The sequence below is a fragment of the Excalfactoria chinensis genome, chromosome 7 (genome assembly GCF_039878825.1).
Source record: "Excalfactoria chinensis isolate bCotChi1 chromosome 7, bCotChi1.hap2, whole genome shotgun sequence".
Classification (NCBI taxonomy): domain Eukaryota; kingdom Metazoa; phylum Chordata; class Aves; order Galliformes; family Phasianidae; genus Excalfactoria; species Excalfactoria chinensis.
Window position 1 is genome coordinate 1,556,499 of NC_092831.1, and position 18,924 is coordinate 1,575,422.

The 18,924-nt window shown below is 48.0% G+C and overlaps 1 protein-coding gene across 1 annotated transcript; it reads left to right on the forward strand.

Annotated features, from left to right (window-relative positions):
- The first annotated feature begins 1,925 nt into the window (after window positions 1-1,925).
- On the forward strand, window positions 1,926-15,690 carry RND3 (Rho family GTPase 3). Its single transcript, XM_072342384.1, has 5 exons — window positions 1,926-2,243; window positions 2,333-2,420; window positions 9,091-9,200; window positions 10,672-10,806; window positions 13,540-15,690. Exons 1-5 carry the CDS (start codon window positions 2,094-2,096, stop codon window positions 13,789-13,791), a joined length of 735 nt encoding a protein of 244 aa, XP_072198485.1. The 5' UTR covers window positions 1,926-2,093; the 3' UTR covers window positions 13,792-15,690.
- The last annotated feature ends 3,234 nt before the right edge of the window (window positions 15,691-18,924 follow it).

The following is an 18,924-nucleotide window of genomic DNA, read 5'->3' on the forward strand; positions in this document are numbered from 1 at the left end:
TGGAATGCGGAGAAGCTGTGAAAGTCTAGAAAGGAATCAGAGCTGAAGCAAAATGGGGAATGTGAACCAAGCAGAGCGAGAAACCGCGCCGTATAAATCAAAATGGGACCGCGTGTGAAAAATACCGATGGAAACGTTAACCCAGCCGTGTTATCCCCCTCGTTATCAAGATACGCGAAGAGGCATTAAACTTAATAGTATGACATGAATAATAGTTTTACAGGGATTAACATATCTGGGACAGTTTCCCCGAGGAATGACAACAAACAAGGCGTTGCAGAGCAGGCAGGCATATCTCGTAGCTCCCTCTCTTATTGATTGTCACAAGTGCACAGAGCTGTGAGGTCCCACGCTTCCCCCAGTAGGAATCCCCAGTGCACGCAGGCGGTCCCGGCACAGCCATGCATTATCCCCTTTTTCCTCTGCGGTGCCTCTGTGCCAGCAATGCAGAGTGACCTCTTCTAATATTAGCTCTGGCTGTCGGTTTGAAGCTCCTTGTCTCAGCTGCACGGCCCCGGCGGGGATTCCTTTGCTTCCTCGCTTTCAGAGCACTGCAGGACAGCTTGAGAGCTGTGGGTTTGGAGCTGGGTGACGCTGGCAGTGGCTGAACTGTGAGAGCAAACAAAGCATGTAAACAGCCATCTCTGCTCATATTAGCACAAGGCGTGCTGTGGGAAGTCACGATGAGTAAGTGCTTGGTGTGCATTAAAGTTTCCACATTCTGAACATAGCTGGATGCAAGCAGATTTTCCGTATAAGCTGTTCAAAGCAGAACGGCTCCCTCCTCCCTGTACCAGTGGGTCCAGAGGGAGAAGCCATGCCACTGCCACACAATCTAGAGCCATACAATGGTTTGAGTTGGAAGGGACCCTTATAGGTAATCTGGTCCAACTCCCTGGCAACAAAAAAGGAACATCTACAGTATATTGGGGGGCTCAGACCCCGTATCTATCACTGCTCTGGGCAAGCTATGCCAGGCATAGGCACTGCCTTTGTTGCATCTTGCCTCCATCTGCACAGAGGAGAGTGATGAGCTGAGAGTGATGCTTCCATCCACCTCCCACTCAAGATCAGCAAAAAGCTCCTTCAGCCCCATCTTCTTCTCCCCATATATTCCACAGATAGACTTCAGACGGTCTATTTGACTCAATAAGAACACGGGGCCTCTGCTCTGAAGCTCCTTTCCTCCTCGTCCTGTCACCATCTCACTGCATACAAAGTCTCTCCCTTCTGTTTATAAGCTTCCCCCAAGAACTGGAAGCTGCAGTGAGGTCTCCCCGGAGCTGCCTCATCTCCAGGCTGAACCAGCCCGTCTCCCTCGAGCTTCTTCATAGATAGGGATGGACGGAGGCCGCAGATGTACCAAAATGAGCTGCTCTTCATGTAAAAAAGCCGGGGTGAAAACCTGTGTGTCCCTGAGGCCACCTAATAACACACAGCCGACCAACTTCAGCGTTCTGCTCCTAATTCCCACCAGAAATCAGGTCCCAGGCTGTGTGGGAAGCCTGTAATGCGGCCAGCTGAGCATGCGGCACACCTGGATATGGCCGCGGACGCCATGTTTGGGACCGTGCCCCACCTGCATCACTGAGGTAAATGCCTGCAGTTAAACACCTACAAGATGTTAAAGCTTTTCTATGTCAGGCGTTAGGAGTGTCTCGTGTTTCAGCCCAGACACGGGCTCTGTTTGTGGCACGGATGATAGATTATTCACCCCACAGGCACAACAGCCCCCTGCCCTCGCCGTCCGCCCCTGCCCCTCACGGCCGCTCAGCCCCCTCCTCACACCGCCGCTCGCGCCGCTCCCCAAGGGGGCGCTCTGCCCCGGCAGCGCGCGCGGCGAGGGGGCGTGGCCAACTCTGCCGGCGGGCGGTGATTGGCGGGGACGAGGCTATAAATACGGGCGGGCGGCGGGGGGACAAAGCAGTCTACGCGGGACCGGCGGGCGGGAGGATCCAGCGGGGGCTCGTCCCGCGTCTCTGCCACTACCAGCGGGGTTTCCTGGTTTTGTTTATTTATTTTATTTCTTTTTTCCATCGGGGTTTGTTCTTTGATTTTGCGCTGGCCGGTCGAGGGATACTAAGCGGAGATCAATGAAGGAAAGAAGAGCGAGTCAGAAGTTATCGAGCAAGGCGGTGATGGATCCTAACCAGAACGTGAAGTGCAAGATCGTGGTGGTGGGGGACAGCCAGTGCGGCAAGACCGCGCTGCTCCACGTCTTCGCCAAGGACTGCTTCCCCGAGGTGCGCCGGGGCTCGGGCCGGGCTGGGGGGCCGGGCTGGGGCTGTCCGGGTGCCGGGTCTGACCGCGCGGCGCTCTGTCTCTCCCGCAGAGTTACGTCCCCACCGTCTTCGAGAACTACACGGCCAGCTTCGAGATCGACACGCAGCGCATCGAGCTCAGCCTGTGGGACACCTCCGGTGAGCGCCCAGGGCGGCGGGGTGTCCGGGATCGGGGCGGTGTGCGGGGCCGAGCACGAGTCGGCCGGGCGGGAAGGAGCCGGGCGGCCACCCAGGGCGGGCGGGGAGGAGCCGGGCCGAGCCCGCCCCGCAGCCCCGCGCTGTGCCGGGGAGCCGCGGCGGCTGCGCCTGGCTGGGCTCCGCTGTGCTGAGGCGCGGACTGTGGGAGGTTGGGGCTTATAGCCTAGCCTAGCTGTACGTGACGGTGTGCCGGCAGGCTTCGGAGAGGGAAAAGGAAGGGTGTGGACGAATGTCTGTTAGCTGAGATCTGTCAGTGTTCGGTGGAAGGCAAATAGGACGGTAATGTTTGCGTTAGGTTCACTTTGCCCTGAGCCTTTGCCACAGCAAAGGGATGGTTATCGCTGCTCGTACTGGTTTAAGCCTGCCGATACTTGAGTTCCTTGTAGGCTCCTTAGTGTCTGCTTTGACAAAACACAGCAAATTTTCCAGCTCTTGTAAAAGGCTTTGGGTCGGGTGGCATCCTTGGCCCTCTGGAGGTGCAGGGAATTATATCAGAATCACAGCACGGCCTGGGTTGCAAAGGCCCACAGTGCTCATCCAGCTCCAACCCCTGCTGTGTGCAGGTCACCAACCAGCAGCCCAGGCTGCCCAGAGCCACATCCAGCCTGGCCTTGAATGCCTGCAGGGATGGGGCATCCACAGCCTCCTTGGGCAACCTGTTCAGTGCGTCACCACCCTCTGAGTGAAAAACTTCCTCCTAAGATCCAACCTCAACCTCCCCTGTCTCAGTTTGAAACCATTCCCCCTTGTCCTGCCACTGCTCACCCTCACAAACAGCCGTTCCCCCTGTTCCCCCTCCTGTTTATATGCTCCCTTTGAGGACACCCATCCTTCCTTATGTGCTAGAATCAGTAGGTGAGCACACAATCACTCAGGGGTGAATGACACAAGAAGACCATTAAGAGGCATGGAGCAGCATTCCCTCTGCTGAAGAGAGTGAAAAGAAAAAGCTGGAAAAAAAAAACCAACTTGGGAGTATGCAAAAGCCCTTTATTTTCCAGGCAGGATTTGTGTATGTTGAAATCAGACACTTTGGTTCCATCTAAATAAGTAATCATTCCCCTTAGCAGAAACTGAGATTTTAATCCCTTTGCAGGAAAGGAATGTAGACTGTGAGTTGCCTTTTCCCCTTGCTGTTCAGGAAATGGTTTTGAAGGCTTGCAACATGATTACTGGGAAAAGGCACTCTCTGTGCCCACGTTCACTATCAGCAGAGTTCCAAACAGATTTTATTTTATCTTCTGCCAAGATAGACTTTCATGCTTCTCGACTGTGTCTGGCTTGAGCTTTCATGCTGATGACTAAACCGGTGGTAGCAAACTCTGTGGAGTAAGGCCTTATTAATTTTTAATAGTTGGCGAAGGTTTTTTTTTCCTTGGCAATTTCTATCTTTAGTTATTAAAATACAACACGTGGGTTGTTTGACTTGCAAAAGGTCTGGAATCTGTATGTCAAAGGCTGGTGACACCCGTGTGATGAAGCATCCTGTGGCACTTCAAAAGGGATGGCAAAGCTGGAGAGAAGCACCTGCAAACCAATGCATGTGCACGTCATGCTTTCAGGCCCATCCTGGAACACACAGACAATTTGGCAGCTCCAGAACAAGTGGTTAACTTCTCTGCAGGCTGAAAGCAAAGAGGAAATGGTTGAGGGATGCGATGCTCGGACTGGTGGTTGTGGGATTCTGCAGCTGAAGTCTCTAAGCAGCTCTTCCTGTTGACTGTGGGAAGACAGGGCAGATCACCCCAATGCAAAATCACATCACCATCATCACCAGATAAGAGACATAAGGAGATAAGATCCTGTTGCAGCGTTATCTTTAGTTCTCGGTAATTTAATTCTTTACAAGCCTTTGTCCTAGCTCTCTGCTGAATTACAAGAAATGGCTTAATGACTTCCAAGCAGCCCAGGATGTAGTTAACTTCAAAACATGACTTGTAGCTGCCTTGTGCTGATGGTGGACAATGTCCATTGCAACATGGGATGGGGAGGGAGTTAATGGCCCACCTGGTGGCTTTTATTCCTCTGTTTTGTGACAGCAAAGGGTGAAAAGTGGGTGCAGATTAGTTTGAACTTTGAAAGGAAGCTGTACTTTTATTAGGAAGTTTCTGTTGTATCCACACAGATCTGGGACAAAACACTCGTAAGTAGGAGTGGAATGGGAAGATTCATTATTCAAGTATTTTCTAGTACAGTCTAGTTCTGCAAGTCATAAGGATTTAAATGAACCGCAGCATTAAAGGAAGTACTTGCCAACTTGAATTTCAATTGGTTTTTGGACTACCAACCCCTTCTCTTTTTTTTTTCAGAGCAGGAATGTCTGGTTGCAATAGAACTCCACCATAAATTATTCCACTTGGTGGTAATGCAGTATGGCAGTCTTGAGCTGCTTGGCAGCTCTGCTCCTTTTGCAGTGTTTGAGAGAAGGCTCTTCAGGCTTATGAGCACGTTAGGAATCCTGTATCAGATGCATTTTGTTTGATGCGCTCATGATTCAGTGTTACTTGCCTTCTTCCATTAAAAAAAGGGGATGGCTTTTTGATATGCAGAGCTTTAAATCCAGTCAGCTTCCCTGCAGTTTGAATGGAGTGTATCCCATCTATATGAAAAGCTGATTTGAAAGGTGTTTTTGTTGAAGCATTTGTCAGAAGGAATCTGAAAGATGTGGAGTTACTGTTTCCCTGTCTCTGGCAGTAAGAAGCATCAAGGATATGCCCAAACAGTGTTCTTGCCTCCCAGCTGACCTGCATGTTGGCTGTGCTGAGCCATGTGCTTTGCTGCTTTCGTGTTAGCAGGGTGTTAATTGGCCTTGGTAGTTTGCTCTGCTTTGGAGTATGGTGGGATCCGTAACCAGACTGACAGTGCTGTTTTCTGTTAGAGGTACGGTAAGGTCAGCACACCAAACACTATGAACATGGGGATATTTGTGTGGCTGGAGAGGTTCCATTTGCTCCAGAATGGTGGAAGGTGAATTGAGAAGGAGGAAAGACATCAGCAGTGAATCAGCCACTTGGAGCTGCCGCTGCGGTGTTGGGTGCTTGCTGTGGAGCTGATAATTAGTAAGCCTGAGGAGCTGGGAGTGGGAGCACGGCTGTTCATCTGTTGTTCTTTCAGTTGACTGGAGTCCAAAAGGCAACAAAGACGAGCGCCCGATGGCTGCAAATAGTGCAGTATTGCCTGTTTCTGGGTGCTGCTGGTGTGCAAATAGCTGAACGCTGCCTGTTCCCAAGGTTTCCCTCCGGCCCGAGGCAGGCTGAGGTCCAGCTCTGCAGGAGGGATGTGGGCTGAGCCGCCTCCAGACAGAGCTCCAGCTCTCATCCAGCATCTCAGAGTGGCACCAAGATGTCAGAAAAGCAAAGCGTGGATTCACTTTGAGCCACGAGTTTGTCACACATTAAGACAGCAGTGTTTTAACCTAAACTTTGCTAACTCCTGTAGCCTAAAGCCAACCGAATGGCTTGATAGAGGGGGTTAATTCGCTTTAAAAGCTGAACAATGCAGTGCTTTGCATGCAGCATGAGATTTGAGAAGTAGAGCCTTCTTACTGTGTTAATTACTTCGGCTTAGATTATTTAAGCTGCCAAAGAGATAAAATCAGGGATTGCAGCTGGAATATCCTTCCACCACAAAACGAGATGAGCTGCAGCACTATCAGCAATTCCTTGATAGAACTGATAAATCATCCGTGTTGTCCTTGACAAAAAAAAAGATTTATTTGGTAAGGAGTGAATCACAAACACAAGTACGCTCGGTTTTCTGCACAAATAGCATGGCTGTAGCCTTGCATTCTCCTTCTGTTTTCTAGGGTTGGCATGGTTTCAGATCTGCAGACTTCACTTGAAAAGGACTGAGCAGCCCCATTGGGCTGCGTTCAAGTTGTCTGTTCAGACTTGAGCCTCATTCCTGAGATTCCTCTGTTCGGAGGGTTTCTGGGTGAAGTGATGAAATGCGGGATTGAATAGCCTTGCACAGTGAGGGCCGGAGCCGCTCTTTCTTTGCGCAATAATGAACGTTCAGTTATTGCTCTCCGATGGGACTGGGAAACTTCTTTTGTTGGTGCTGCGGTCTGAGTGCTTTAAACGTTTCCAGTTTGTTCTGCAGCACACCACCCCGAGGAAAAGAGCGTGTCAAACGCTCCTATCAAACCCTCCTAGCTTGCATCTGAGCGAGGCCGCTGCCTGTAAAAGTACACACGCTCAGCTCAGCGTCTTTTAATTTGAGAGGCTCAGAAGGAAAACCTGAAAAGAAAACCCCTCAAAACAAACACAGCTCCAGCTGACACACTAAAAGGAATCTCTGGTCTGAAGGTGGTGGCTGTATGTATACATGAATACACGCTGATGGACATATATGGTGCGTTGTGTCCTTGAAGGCTGGTGAGTGAGAAGTTAGGTATGTGTGTAAGGAATTAGTTTCTGGGCGAGGCTTTTTTGAGACTGCTTTCCAGCCAGCAGCCATTTGGCCAGGCGTTCATGATCCTGAAGATGGGGAGCAGCTCCTGCCCTTACTTGCCCGCACTGGGGGAGGAGTGCAGGGCAGGCAGGTGCCGTGCCCAGCCTGCAGGCAGGGGGCTGTAGGGGGAGCTGGCACTTGGGCTGGATTCACGCTGCAGGGCTGTCCTGCTGGCTGCTAACTGCTCTGCAGCTTCCCTGGAGCTGGGAACCTGGCCTGGGGCTTTCGGATGGGAGCCTGGCCCTGGAGGATGGAGCCTCCCTTGGATGGAGGCACGGTAATGGCGGTGCTGGAGATGATAGCCATGGGACAGTTTGCATTGGGAGATGTTCATCCTGAGCTAAGCTCTGCTTAGCATCTACCAGCAAACGCTTCTCTGGTCGGCTCAGCTTGCTTAGATCTCATTCTGCCATGCTGGTTGCTGCTGAAGGCTGCTTGCTGCCTTTTGAAGAGCAGCTTTTGACAGCTGCCTCTTTGTTAGATTGACGTCGTTTAGGAAGATGAGCATTTGAATAAAATAAGTCTTGTTCAACAAATTACCTTCTGCTACCTAGTTTGGTAATGCTTCATTCCCCATGTGTTACCATTCATTTCAAAAACAACATTCCTGGGATTCTTGACTCCTTCCTTCCATGAGAGCTGTCCGACTGAAGTCATCTGTGATCCGTTCACACCATTCCTGCTCTGTGCAGCAGCAGGAGCTGTCTGTCATTGGCAGAGTTGAAGAATTCCTCTAATCCAGTCAATAGTCTGTGTTCAGCCTCTGAGACCTTGCTGACAATTAGTTGGAGGTAGTTTGAGAACTGCTGATACAATTAGGTGATAACCCCCAAAGTCACGTCTGCTGACTCTTAAAGCTGCATGCTTGCGGCCTGCGGCCTCTGCTCTATGTTTGGTATGTGGAGGAAGAAAAATGTGTGCGAGAGCATGACCAGAAAGTGCACATGGAGTCACAGGGATGTGTTTTACAGTCCAATACCTGGCCCTGTTCAGCCATGTAAATGTTGATGCACCTTCTATGTCAGAATCTCGTTCTGCTCCATTAATAAACTACAGCAGAGTTAAGGCTGAGCAGGGGGGCTGAGAGAATGGAATTTTCCAGAGAAGGGAAGATTTTCCCCCAGATACAATGCGACAAAGAGCTTTGGCTCTGCAGGTGCAGTTATAACTGCACACCATGGAAAGGAAACCAGCAAATCCCTTAATGGCACTCAAAGTAAAACGTACATGATGTGTAACGTGCAGCTTATTTATGCTCCTCCGGATGACTAGATGAGCTTTTGTTCTTATTGATCAGAGTGCATTTTACAGGCCATACATAAATGTTTACTGCGAGCGTATATTGGTTTACAAATCAGTGTGACATTAAGATAGAATGTACTCGTGGGTCTGCATGCAGGGTTTGGGCTCTGCCCTCTTGGAGTTCTGGAGCATCTGCTTTAATTCTAGGCCAGAGCTGTTCTAGAAATGGCCAATTTCTGTGATGTTTTTTGCACTTGGAATGTTATGATCCGCATTAAATATTTAATAAAGGATTTCTTTTGGAGTGAAATCTGCTTTAAAGAGGGTGGGCAGCGATAGGACAAGGGGAAATGATTTTAAAGTGAGATGGGGAGATTTAGGTTGGATCTTAGCAGGAAGTTTTTCCCCCAGAGGGTGGTGACGCACTGAACAGGTTGCCCAAGGAGGCTGTGGATGCCCCATCCCTGCAGGCGTTCAAGGCCAGGCTGGATGTGGCTCTGGGCAGCCTGGGCTGCTGGTTGGTGACCCTGCACACAGCAGGGGGTTGGAAGGAGAATGGCCAACCCAGGCCATTTTAGGATTGCCTTTTCTCAAGTTGCTGCAGATTAAGGCTGAGATTTCAACTTGGCTGACACGATTTCCTTTCCCTGGTTATCAGTTGCATCACAAGCCTTGGGTGGGAGTCAAACCAGTAGGGTACCATCCCTCATAGCTATGTGCCATGGCTGTGGCTTTTGAAGGTGAAAAGCAAAAGGCAAGAGGGGAATTGAGCAGCTCAGTCTCATGTGTCATGATTACAGCTCCGAGGAGAAGGTGCTGGTAAAGACCTTCACTGGAACACTTCCCAAACGTTCTGAATGAGCAACTGCAGAAAATGAAGCACACAAACTATTAATGTTTCCTTGTTTCCCTGCAGGGTCTCCCTATTATGACAACGTCCGTCCACTTTCTTACCCGGACTCCGATGCGGTTTTGATCTGCTTTGACATCAGTCGTCCAGAGACTCTTGACAGTGTGCTAAAAAAGGCAAGTGTTAAGAAATGTTTGAGGAGAGAGCTGTTGATAAGGAGCTGCTCTCTGACGCTCTGAAGTTTGGTCATTTTTCCTATGTTAGGAACTTCAGTTTGTTTTTTATGTTTAATGGAATGAAGACCAGACTGTGCTCTGCACTGCTGGAATTTGAAGTCATTGATTTGAAAGGGATGAACGTCAACTGAAAACAAGAGCTATCTAATGGGTGCTCAAGGGTGCAGTAAATTCTCATTCCTCGGCCCTTAGACATCAGTGACTTTTTTAGGGCGGTGCTGGGTGCAGCAAGAAATTACCTAACATCACATTCATCTAACAGGTGGGACTGAGAAACTTTGCCATGGTGCAGAGATGGTTCTAAACGCATCTGTAGGGAGTTTGGACTTAAGCCATGGACTTCACATAATTCCTCAGCCTTAAGCTAGAAGGAACCAGTGACATAACCTCCAAAGATGCTGTAAAACCTCGCAGTAGCATAGAAATGTAATTCTGCACCAGACTTCAGAATGTTTCAGCTCAGTGATCGAGGATTCAGAGCTTGGCTTTCCCTGTGTCAAAGCTGCAGCTGGAGAGTCAAGCTCTGTGTTCATGAGGTGGTCCTGTTCCTCCCCTTGGTCACTGAGCATGACTCAAACTTGGTGCTGTTGTCTTTAAGGCTTAATGACCTGAAGTTCCTTTTATTCTGTAGCTGGTGTTTCTTGTTTCACTGGGAATAAAGCGGTGTGCAATGCTGTAAATAATCTGCAGAAAACACTTCAGGCTACTCTTTGTGCCAGCAAGCATCAGGAACTTATATCTCTCACCATTACTGTTGGTTACTGTATTGTTGCTTAATTCTGGAAGAGATTTTTGTTAATATGCCTTCAAAGCCCAATTATATTCTTAATCTTTGGGGGTTATACAGCCTAGTCAGATTGGGCTGCAGTGTTGTTGGCTTTCTTGCATCTGCAAAGTAACCATGCATGGGGGTTGGGATGTGCAAAAAAAAACCACCAAAGTGCTTTACAAGCTCTGTCTGAATGACTTCCTTAATTGACCTGTGACATGTTCTTATAGTTCTGGATGTTAGGACACAGTCATGAGCCAGCGTATAGCAACGTGTGCTTTGTGGTCATACAAGTAGCGCCCCTCGCTCAGCCTTGGGGGACCACTGAAGGCAGTGACAGCAGCTTTCCGTGGCTCCTGTGTCAGTCAGTGTGGTTGGTTTGTTACTGCACTTCAAACCTTTATTCACTTAGGTAAACAGTCTCGATTACTAAGTCAGTGGAATGAGTGAGTGTAGGAGATTGTAAGATTTTATCCTTGACCAGATAATGCTGGCACTAACGCCTTCAGAAATGTGCTCGAAGGTGAATGTGGCTGTTGTGTAAGACAAGTCATGACTTATTAAACTTGGACTTGTACCCACTGCTTCTTTGGATTTAAACATTCAATGACTCCGTGATAACACCCACCTGCATTTTTACAGTGGAAAGGAGAAATCCAGGAGTTCTGTCCGAATACCAAAATGCTTTTGGTTGGTTGCAAATCAGACCTGCGCACGGATGTAAGCACGCTAGTAGAACTCTCCAATCACAGGCAGACACCCGTGTCCTATGACCAGGTATGTGCCATTCTTTGTGCTTCGGGGTGGAGGATAAGAGCATTCTTTACCATTGTAAGACTGTGGCTTTATTAGCTCAAGAGCTGTTAAAGTGAATTGAAAATAAACGTACTGCTTTCCAGTGCTTGCAAAAGCCAGAATGGTAAGTGAGAGGTGTGGCATGTGTCCCATTCACTTAATGGTGATCAAATCATTGTCTTTAGATTTGAGTTGAAGGTTACACACATGACTTGAGTGTTATGAAAAGTATTTCATGTAATCTGACCCCATTAAAATTGCATTGCTTGAATACTCATTTGAGAAAACACCTCACAGCTCCGTGTGGAGGTGGCAGCAAATCCAGAAAGCATCTTAATCCTTAGTGGCAGTTCTCTGTTGCTGGGAAGTGAGAAGGCTGGAGCCAGTCATTGTGGGGCAGAAGCACTGAAGTGAAAAGGAAAAGAATGAGGCCACAGGAGAGCAGAAGGCAAAATAGGGGGGAAAACTGGGTTCTAAGATAAACTTCCTGGTATTACTTGCATGTCTGTTATACCAGCAGAAACACAGTTGTGGTTTTCAGACGCACCAAGCAGGATGTGGGAGTGAAAACATTACTTGCACAGGTAGTTTTAGCTGATGTGTATATCCTTTATTAGGAGCATTTCTTGATGTCTTCTCCAAAGCCTCAGATCTTCCAAACCAGCAGCTCGTAATATGCAATTACTAATAATGCAGCCTCCTACAGCATGTTAAATTTGAAAGTGTGTAGAGATGCCGTGAACTGAGTATCTGAATTAAAATATGACACGGGGTGTTGTGTTGTGATAGCTTATGCTGGTTTTGGCATTAATTTCTCTGCTTGACTCAGTAAGCATCCCTCCATTTCAGACCATTTGCAGGGAAACTAAAGGCCAGTTTTTATTACCCCAGCATAAAAGGATTCAGGAGTGTCTTAAATCCTGATTGTCCTTCTCTTGGTTGGAGAAAATATGGTGCTAAAAAACCCCACTTCTGTGTGTTCATGTATATTCATATCATTCAGCCTTGGAGCTGCAGTTTTCTGTACTATTTTTCTTTAAATATTGGAAACTTTAAAGGAAATCCTGTCTGCCACTTAGGACATACACAAGTTCATATATGAACATAAAACCATCAAGCCTGGTGTTTTTCACAAGTAGCAATTGAAAATCTACTGACAGTTGGGTTTGTCACCTGGAGTTGAAGACTTAACATCCCTTTTAAAGTCACGGCTCCTTAGGAAGGGTTAAGCCATAAGCTATTACTGAGCAGCCAAAGAGGAAATGGTATGCGATAGTGAAGCCCCTACTTAATAAAGGGGCACAACTTCACCTGCACTTCATGCAGAGGGGAAGCGTAGCCTGAGCCTGGTCAGATGTCTCCTGGTTACCAGGGCACAGAGGTGGCCTGAAGTCACTCAGTGCTCCCCAGTTAGTTCTAGGGAAGGATCAAGTCATCTGAGGTAAGGATATGCAAGTAGTTTCTAGTGGCTTGCCTTGCTGAGTCAACATGGCATCAGAGTTTAGTGAGGTTTTCCCCCCTGCTCCTCTTAACTTCATAAGAAATTGTTTGAAGGTTGAATTTGGTTGATGGTGACACTCTGTCTCCAATATGCCAACCAATTTCCAGCCAGCTATGCCTGGCAAGCAGTTTTTTGAGGAAGTAAGATAGGTTTGGGTGAGTAGGAGTCGAGGTGTTAAACAGAGTGTAGGGCTTGGTCCTACAGCTAACAGTCCTTTATCAGCCAATCCCACTTCAAACTGATAAGGAAACAGCTGCATCACTTGAAGGCAAATAATGCATAATGAAGATGTGGGTCTGCTTAGATTAGTGCCATCAATCTGGTTGGTACAGCTGGGAGCACAGAGGAGGGACTGACCTGATGTGTGTCCTGCTGCCTGTATCTCAGGTGTGTGAGTACTTGAGGAGTGGCACGTTGGGAATGTGGCTGGATGTTGTAACATACTGGGAAGATTGGAGTTCCTTGTAGTACTTCCTTAGAAGCAAATTCCCATTAAAACAGTTCCATATTTTGCACACAATGCTGTGTTATCTTCCTGTAACAAAATGCACAACAGGATACTTGGGGGTGCTGGTGTGTGCTGAAATTGCTTGTTGTGCTGCTGGAGCAGATACCCTGCTTTGTCTTCTCATACACCTACAGTCACAAAAGAAGGATTACATAGCCACTGAGAGCCATTTTAGCTTTGCCCATTCCCAAGATCCAAGTTGATCTAACTCTTCCCCAGCCCAGGAGCCCACAGCTTGGTTTTTTACCATAAACTTCATGTCTTTAGCAGAGTTGTGAGCAGGGCTTCCCTTGGGTGCTCTGCTCCAGGGCTGGGGCATTCAGTAACCTATGGAGGAGTGTGAACACATCATCTGCATGGAGATAGGAGCCTTAACCCTCGAAGCTGCCAGGTCTGCCCCTTTCTCAGTGCTCCACACGTGTAGGGATGAAGTTGCCGAATGGATCCTATTGGTGCTGTTCTGGATTTCAGCAGTTATCATTCCTCTTTCAGATTGTGTTTCTCTGTGAGAGAGCGCCTGACTGCATCTTGGAAGCCAAGCTCTGTTTATTTTGCACAATTAGCTGCTGGCTGTCGTACTCGAGCTTTAAGCTTTTGGTTTTCACAAAACATTGTGTTATGGAAAACAGTGCTGAAAAGTAATTGTATGGTTTGCTTTGGCTCCCTGGAAACTCGGTAATGATGGAGTGTTCTTTTTTTCCCTTAGGGTGCAAATATGGCCAAACAGATTGGAGCGGCTACGTACATTGAATGCTCAGCCTTACAGTCAGAAAACAGTGTCAGAGACATTTTTCATGTTGCCACCTTGGCGTGTGTGAATAAAACAAACAAAAACGTGAAACGAAACAAATCGCAGAGGGCAACAAAGCGAATTTCACACATGCCCGGCAGGCCAGAACTTTCTACAGTGGCTACGGACTTGAGAAAGGACAAAGCAAAGAGTTGCACGGTGATGTGAAGGACCTGGATTTCCCTGAGCAGGAGGAAGAGAGCATTCGGGAGAGGTGGAGGCTCAATGAAGTGTGCAGCCACGTGGTATTTAATGAGTGCTTATGCCAGTGCTTTAAAGGAGACTCTTCACCTGTTGTGTGAGACTGTACTTAGGAACTGAGCATGTAGACCGAGCAGGGAGAAGAAATGGCTCTGAATGAGGTGGCGTTGGGAGATGGTACGTGGAAAAGAAAAAGCCAAAAATGAGAACACTTGAATGTGCTGGGGAGAAAAAAAAAAGAGGGTGAATAGGAAAAAAAAAACCACCGCAGAGAAGAGAGACGTCATTGACAGTGCTTGTTTCTTTTATCGATGCTCTATTCCCGGATGCTACTGCTTTGATTTCATTAAAATGATACTTTAATGTTTTTTTGCTTTTTTTTTTTTTAAAGAAGACGTTATTAATACGCCCTCGTTAAGGAACTATCCCTGTGACCTTGTAGTTGGTTTTCCAAAGGAGATGATCTAATTTTGTAGTAGCTCATCGTTGAGATGCAGAGTATACCAAGGCCTATACGTCACCTAGAGGAAAACGCTGTACGTGACAAGTTTGGAGCTTTGCCTTTCTGAGATGGCTGCACGAGCTGAATAGTGACATGTTGGTCATGGAGACGGCCCTGTGAGGTTTCCTGGTGTAATAGGTGCCCTCACAGCAGGAAGTAAATGGATCCAGGTGGGATGTGGGGGGCAAGCTTGCCTGCCTTTTGGAGCCTGACTTTCAATTCCTCTTTGTGATTGTAATTTAAGGTGGAAATGATCTCAAGTTCTGGTGTACTGTATGGGTTATTTCACTGTAGGTTCAGCTCTGAAATCAAGTGAAGGGTGCTAAGAGCTATGATTACAAATGATCCGTAGATTAAAAACAACAACCACAATTCGTTAAGCCTTACTGGCCATCTGGGGAAGCCCTGAGCCTCCTCTGCTCCTGCTCAGAGCTGGGGAGCAGCCCGGTGGTTCCCACATCGAGCCCTCTGTAAACGCTATGAAGTGCTATTCTGTCATATGGTTCTCTGCAGTGATGTTGGGGAAAAACCTGAAAGTCTGCAGGTGAGCCAGCAGGACCAGGTTACCCATGGTTAGCCACTGCTGGGCGGTTGTTTGGGGTGGTCTTCAATTGCTCATGGTGAGCACTGTTGAGGATATGGAGTCTGAAGAACTGTGACGCCTTAAGGGGAACCCCAGTGGAAACCGGATGCAGCATTTAGTCTTTAAGGCTAATATATACTTATCCAGACAGCAGTCCTTAAGCATTACGTGGGTGAACTGGTTAAGTTCTTTTCCCCTTACTGATTGCTGTTGTTACATTAAATCTATCAGCCTTTAAATTCGTTCACAACTGTTTACTGACCGACTTCATGGCTCCTCTGGAGGGGGATGCTGTAAGCTCTAACCGGTGTGGCTATAGCTTGTTGAGAACAAGCAGTTTGTTTCCAAGGATGATGCTTCATTTTTGAAGTGTTGAAGCTGTGTTCATGTTGACTTCTGCAAAGGCAAAGGATTACCACAATTAAAACTCATTGAGTTCCCAGCACTTTTTTTTTCCATCAAAAGAAATCCATCCCAGTTATTTCCCACACACAAAAAGAAAAGACATTTCTTTACCACCATAATAAGCTTCTGACTGATGCAGCAGTGCGCTTAGGGCAGTATTACAAAATAGCTGGTAAGTGCTTTTTGTATTTAAATATTGTGGAAGAAAATAAGTTATAACTGTTATAAAACAGGACACTCATTACATATTATTATTTTTTTTTTTAATTGTTGAAGTCACTTTGTACGTTCGGTTCATGTTTCTGCAGTATTTATTAAAATGCCATTCTTTTCTTTGAATTAAAGAGAAAGTAACTGACTTGTAGTAGAAACGGCCTTTGTGTGTCGGTTCATTTCTGTTGGTGGATGTAATTGAACTGAGCTGCAGCCTGGCCGCTGCTTGGAAATGGAGTGGGATGCAAATCGAGATCCTTCTCGCACTTGGAACTGCCTTTTGGGTTTATTTGGAGTTAAAAGTAGGTCATGTGGATTAGTTGAGTTGTATTTCTCAAAAGGTCAGAGGAAACGAGAGCAAGTGAACGAGTGTGCTTTGCTTTGGCCTCCAAAGCATTGCCTGCTTATCTTCATGAGGTCTCACGCATCCAGGCTGTTCCAGGAGCTTTTCTTTCCTTCTCTTTGTGAGTTAAGCAGGCAGGCTTTGCTGCTTGAGTGTCTTCTTGTTAGGACATCATGGTTGCTGTAAGTCCTGGAAGTGGAGTCCCAGCCCTGCAGCGGTTGGGTGTTTCAGGCTTCATTTTGGACACACAGGATGTGATGCTGAATGCAGCCTGTGTCATCTCCATGCATTTTCTCCCTGAAACCTATAAAATCAAGGCAAGGGAGCTCTTACATTTCTCAGTTTTGGTTCTGCTGAAGCATATGTGTTCCCTCTATGTTTCTAAAGGTGCACATCCTGCATCCGCACTGGAACAGGTTGCACAAGGAGGCTGTGGATGCCCCATCCCTGCAGGCATTCAAGGCCAGGCTGGATGTGGCTCTGGGCAGCCCGGTCTATTGGTTGGTGACCCTGCACACAGCAGGGGTTGGAGCTGGGTGAGCACTGTGGGCCTTTGCAACCCAGACCATTCTGGGATCCTATGATTCCAATCTTTGTAGTTGTTGTGAGCTGCCCCCGTCACCCTTTTCTCACTACTGAGCCTAGGATGCTGCCCTCACCCCAAAAATGCTTCTTCCTCACCTGCTGTGTTCATCTTGCCTATCTATCCTCTCACCTTTGTCTGAAGGCACGTGTCAGATTGATGTATGGCTCTGTGATTTGGGATGCTCTGTATGTAAATGCAGCGGCATTATGGCAGGTTGTGTCCCTCCCAGCTGTGGTAGCTCCTCCTGTATCTTTTCCAGCTGCTTTTCTTTCAGCTTTTGCTGAGCTTGTCACGTAGCTTGGGGCTAATGAAGGACATCTCCGAAGCCTCCCCAGACATGTGCCTTTATGGTGCCACATATCGTTTGGGAGAGCCACCAATGTTGGCCACGTCTTCCTCCTTCTGATCAGTGCTGGTGTTGTGTTGCTCCTGCTGTACGTACCCTAGGTGGTCGCTGGCCAAATGATGTGTATTGGGAGGGTGCCGTTACTGCTGAGCCACACGTAGACTCACAGAAAAGAGAGGGAAAAAAAGAAAAACAATCCATTTTCAATTAAATCACTTTGATGACGAATTGACCGCTGGTTGATAATTAGGCTTCCCAGTTCCCTCGCTGAGTCCTTTATCTTCTCTAGGTGGATGGGAAGTGGAGGTGTCCTGATTTATCTGCCGTTTCCTTTCTGTGTTTACAAAAGCAAGCAGCAGTGTTGGCAGCTCTCTGCAACCTTGCTGTGTTCCAGCACATCTGGGAAGCGAGCGCTCACGAATCCCAGAGCTCCTCAGCCAGTTCTCGGGCATAAACTGTGCTCCTTTGGAACAAGAAGTGTTTCATCATCACGTGGTCAGAAATAAGGTTTTTTTTATCCCCCAGACGCAGAGCACGAGTTCTCACCGTCGAGTCCAACTTTTCTTTTGCTTATTGCTGCTAGCTTCATCATTTCCTTTAAGTGGTAATTGCTGTCCTGTCCCTCACAGGAGGTGTTTGTTATGCTTTGGCTGCTGGCATGTGAAGCCAAAGGAAAGATGGCAGGTTTGCTTACCTCAATGCAGGGGCTGTGGGTAATGCCTGGCCTGGCACATCATCCTTCCTGGGGTGACACAGTGGCTGTTTGGTTCCTCTGAAGGCTGATGTCTGCAGGATTGCCTCCCCCTCAGCGCTGCGGTTGCGTGGACATGAAGTGTTCTTTGTGCAGGCCGTGCTTTGGTCAGATGTTTCCCTTCAGCACTGTTTGATCCCTGGAAACTCAATCTGACAGATCACCGTGACTCAGTCTGTTTCCAAAAAAACATTTGACTTGAGCTTTCCTTTCATTGCACAACTGGGTTTTGCAATCCCTTACTGTAAGTGAGGCACCTTACTGGGACATCCCTGCAGAGACCCCTGAGATCTCCAAATCCAACTGCCCACCCATTCCCACATACAGGTGGTGCCTCCACCACCCTGGTACCTGCAGGGGCAGTCACTTTGGTCTCTGGCAATGGGCTTAGTATGTGGCTGGCTCTGCAGCTTGTGCCCCCCAGCAGGCATGGAGGGGAGCCTGAGGAAGAGGCCAAGCTCCTTCATCACCCCTCAGCGTGTTGCCTGGAGCTGATCTGCAGTGAGGAAGGGGTAAAGCTCAGCTAATTAACAGTTTGATGCTGTCAGTATGACATTTTGTTGTCTGATCCTCACGTGCCAGCGCTGACTCTCCGAAGGGAGAGATTGTTGGCTGAAAAGCAGATAATTACTAATTCTCAGCTCATCGGGCTTCTTTCGACTAAACTTCTTTTCTTATAAAAGCAGAAAGAAGTCTTTTTTTCCCCCCACAAACTTTCTCATTCAAATCCCTCTGACCTGTGAGTGTTTCTGCAGAAGCCGCCGAGATGCTGATGGTGATGAAGAGCCTCGTTGCATCCCCAGAGCCACAACCTCAGAGTGCCAAAGCACATCTGCAATGAGTTAGCAGCTGAAGCAACCTCTGCACCTTCTGGGAGCCCCTTCCATCCTTCAGCCCTGGGGCTGCTGAGCCTCGTGAGGGGCAGTTCCAGCCCTGCAGGTTGTCTAAGAGCCAGCGAGGGCTGGGGGGCTGCACAGCTCCGGGAGAGAGATGTTCTGCCAACCGTCTCGTTCTTATCCTCCCTAAAGGAGTTTGGAGGATTAGGGATGAGAAGCAATCTGAGAAGGAAAGATGTCATCCCATTTTCAAAGGGATCTGCAGAAAGGGAAGCACTCCCACAGCTGTCAAATGGGAAATCAGCTTTGAGCCCACCGATTCACACGCTGCAAAGCGCTCGTCCTGGCAGCTCCCGCTCTTCACATCCCACTGCACGAGTTCTGCAAAGTCCTGCTAGCTGAGAAACCCTTTTGCTTGCAAACCTCTGCTGCAGCTGGTGAGGTTGCTGCAGACACCCATTACTTGCATCCAATGTGCTGGGGAGTGAGCTGGGATCCTTCCTGGGCCGGGACAGCAATGCTCTGTGTGCATTGC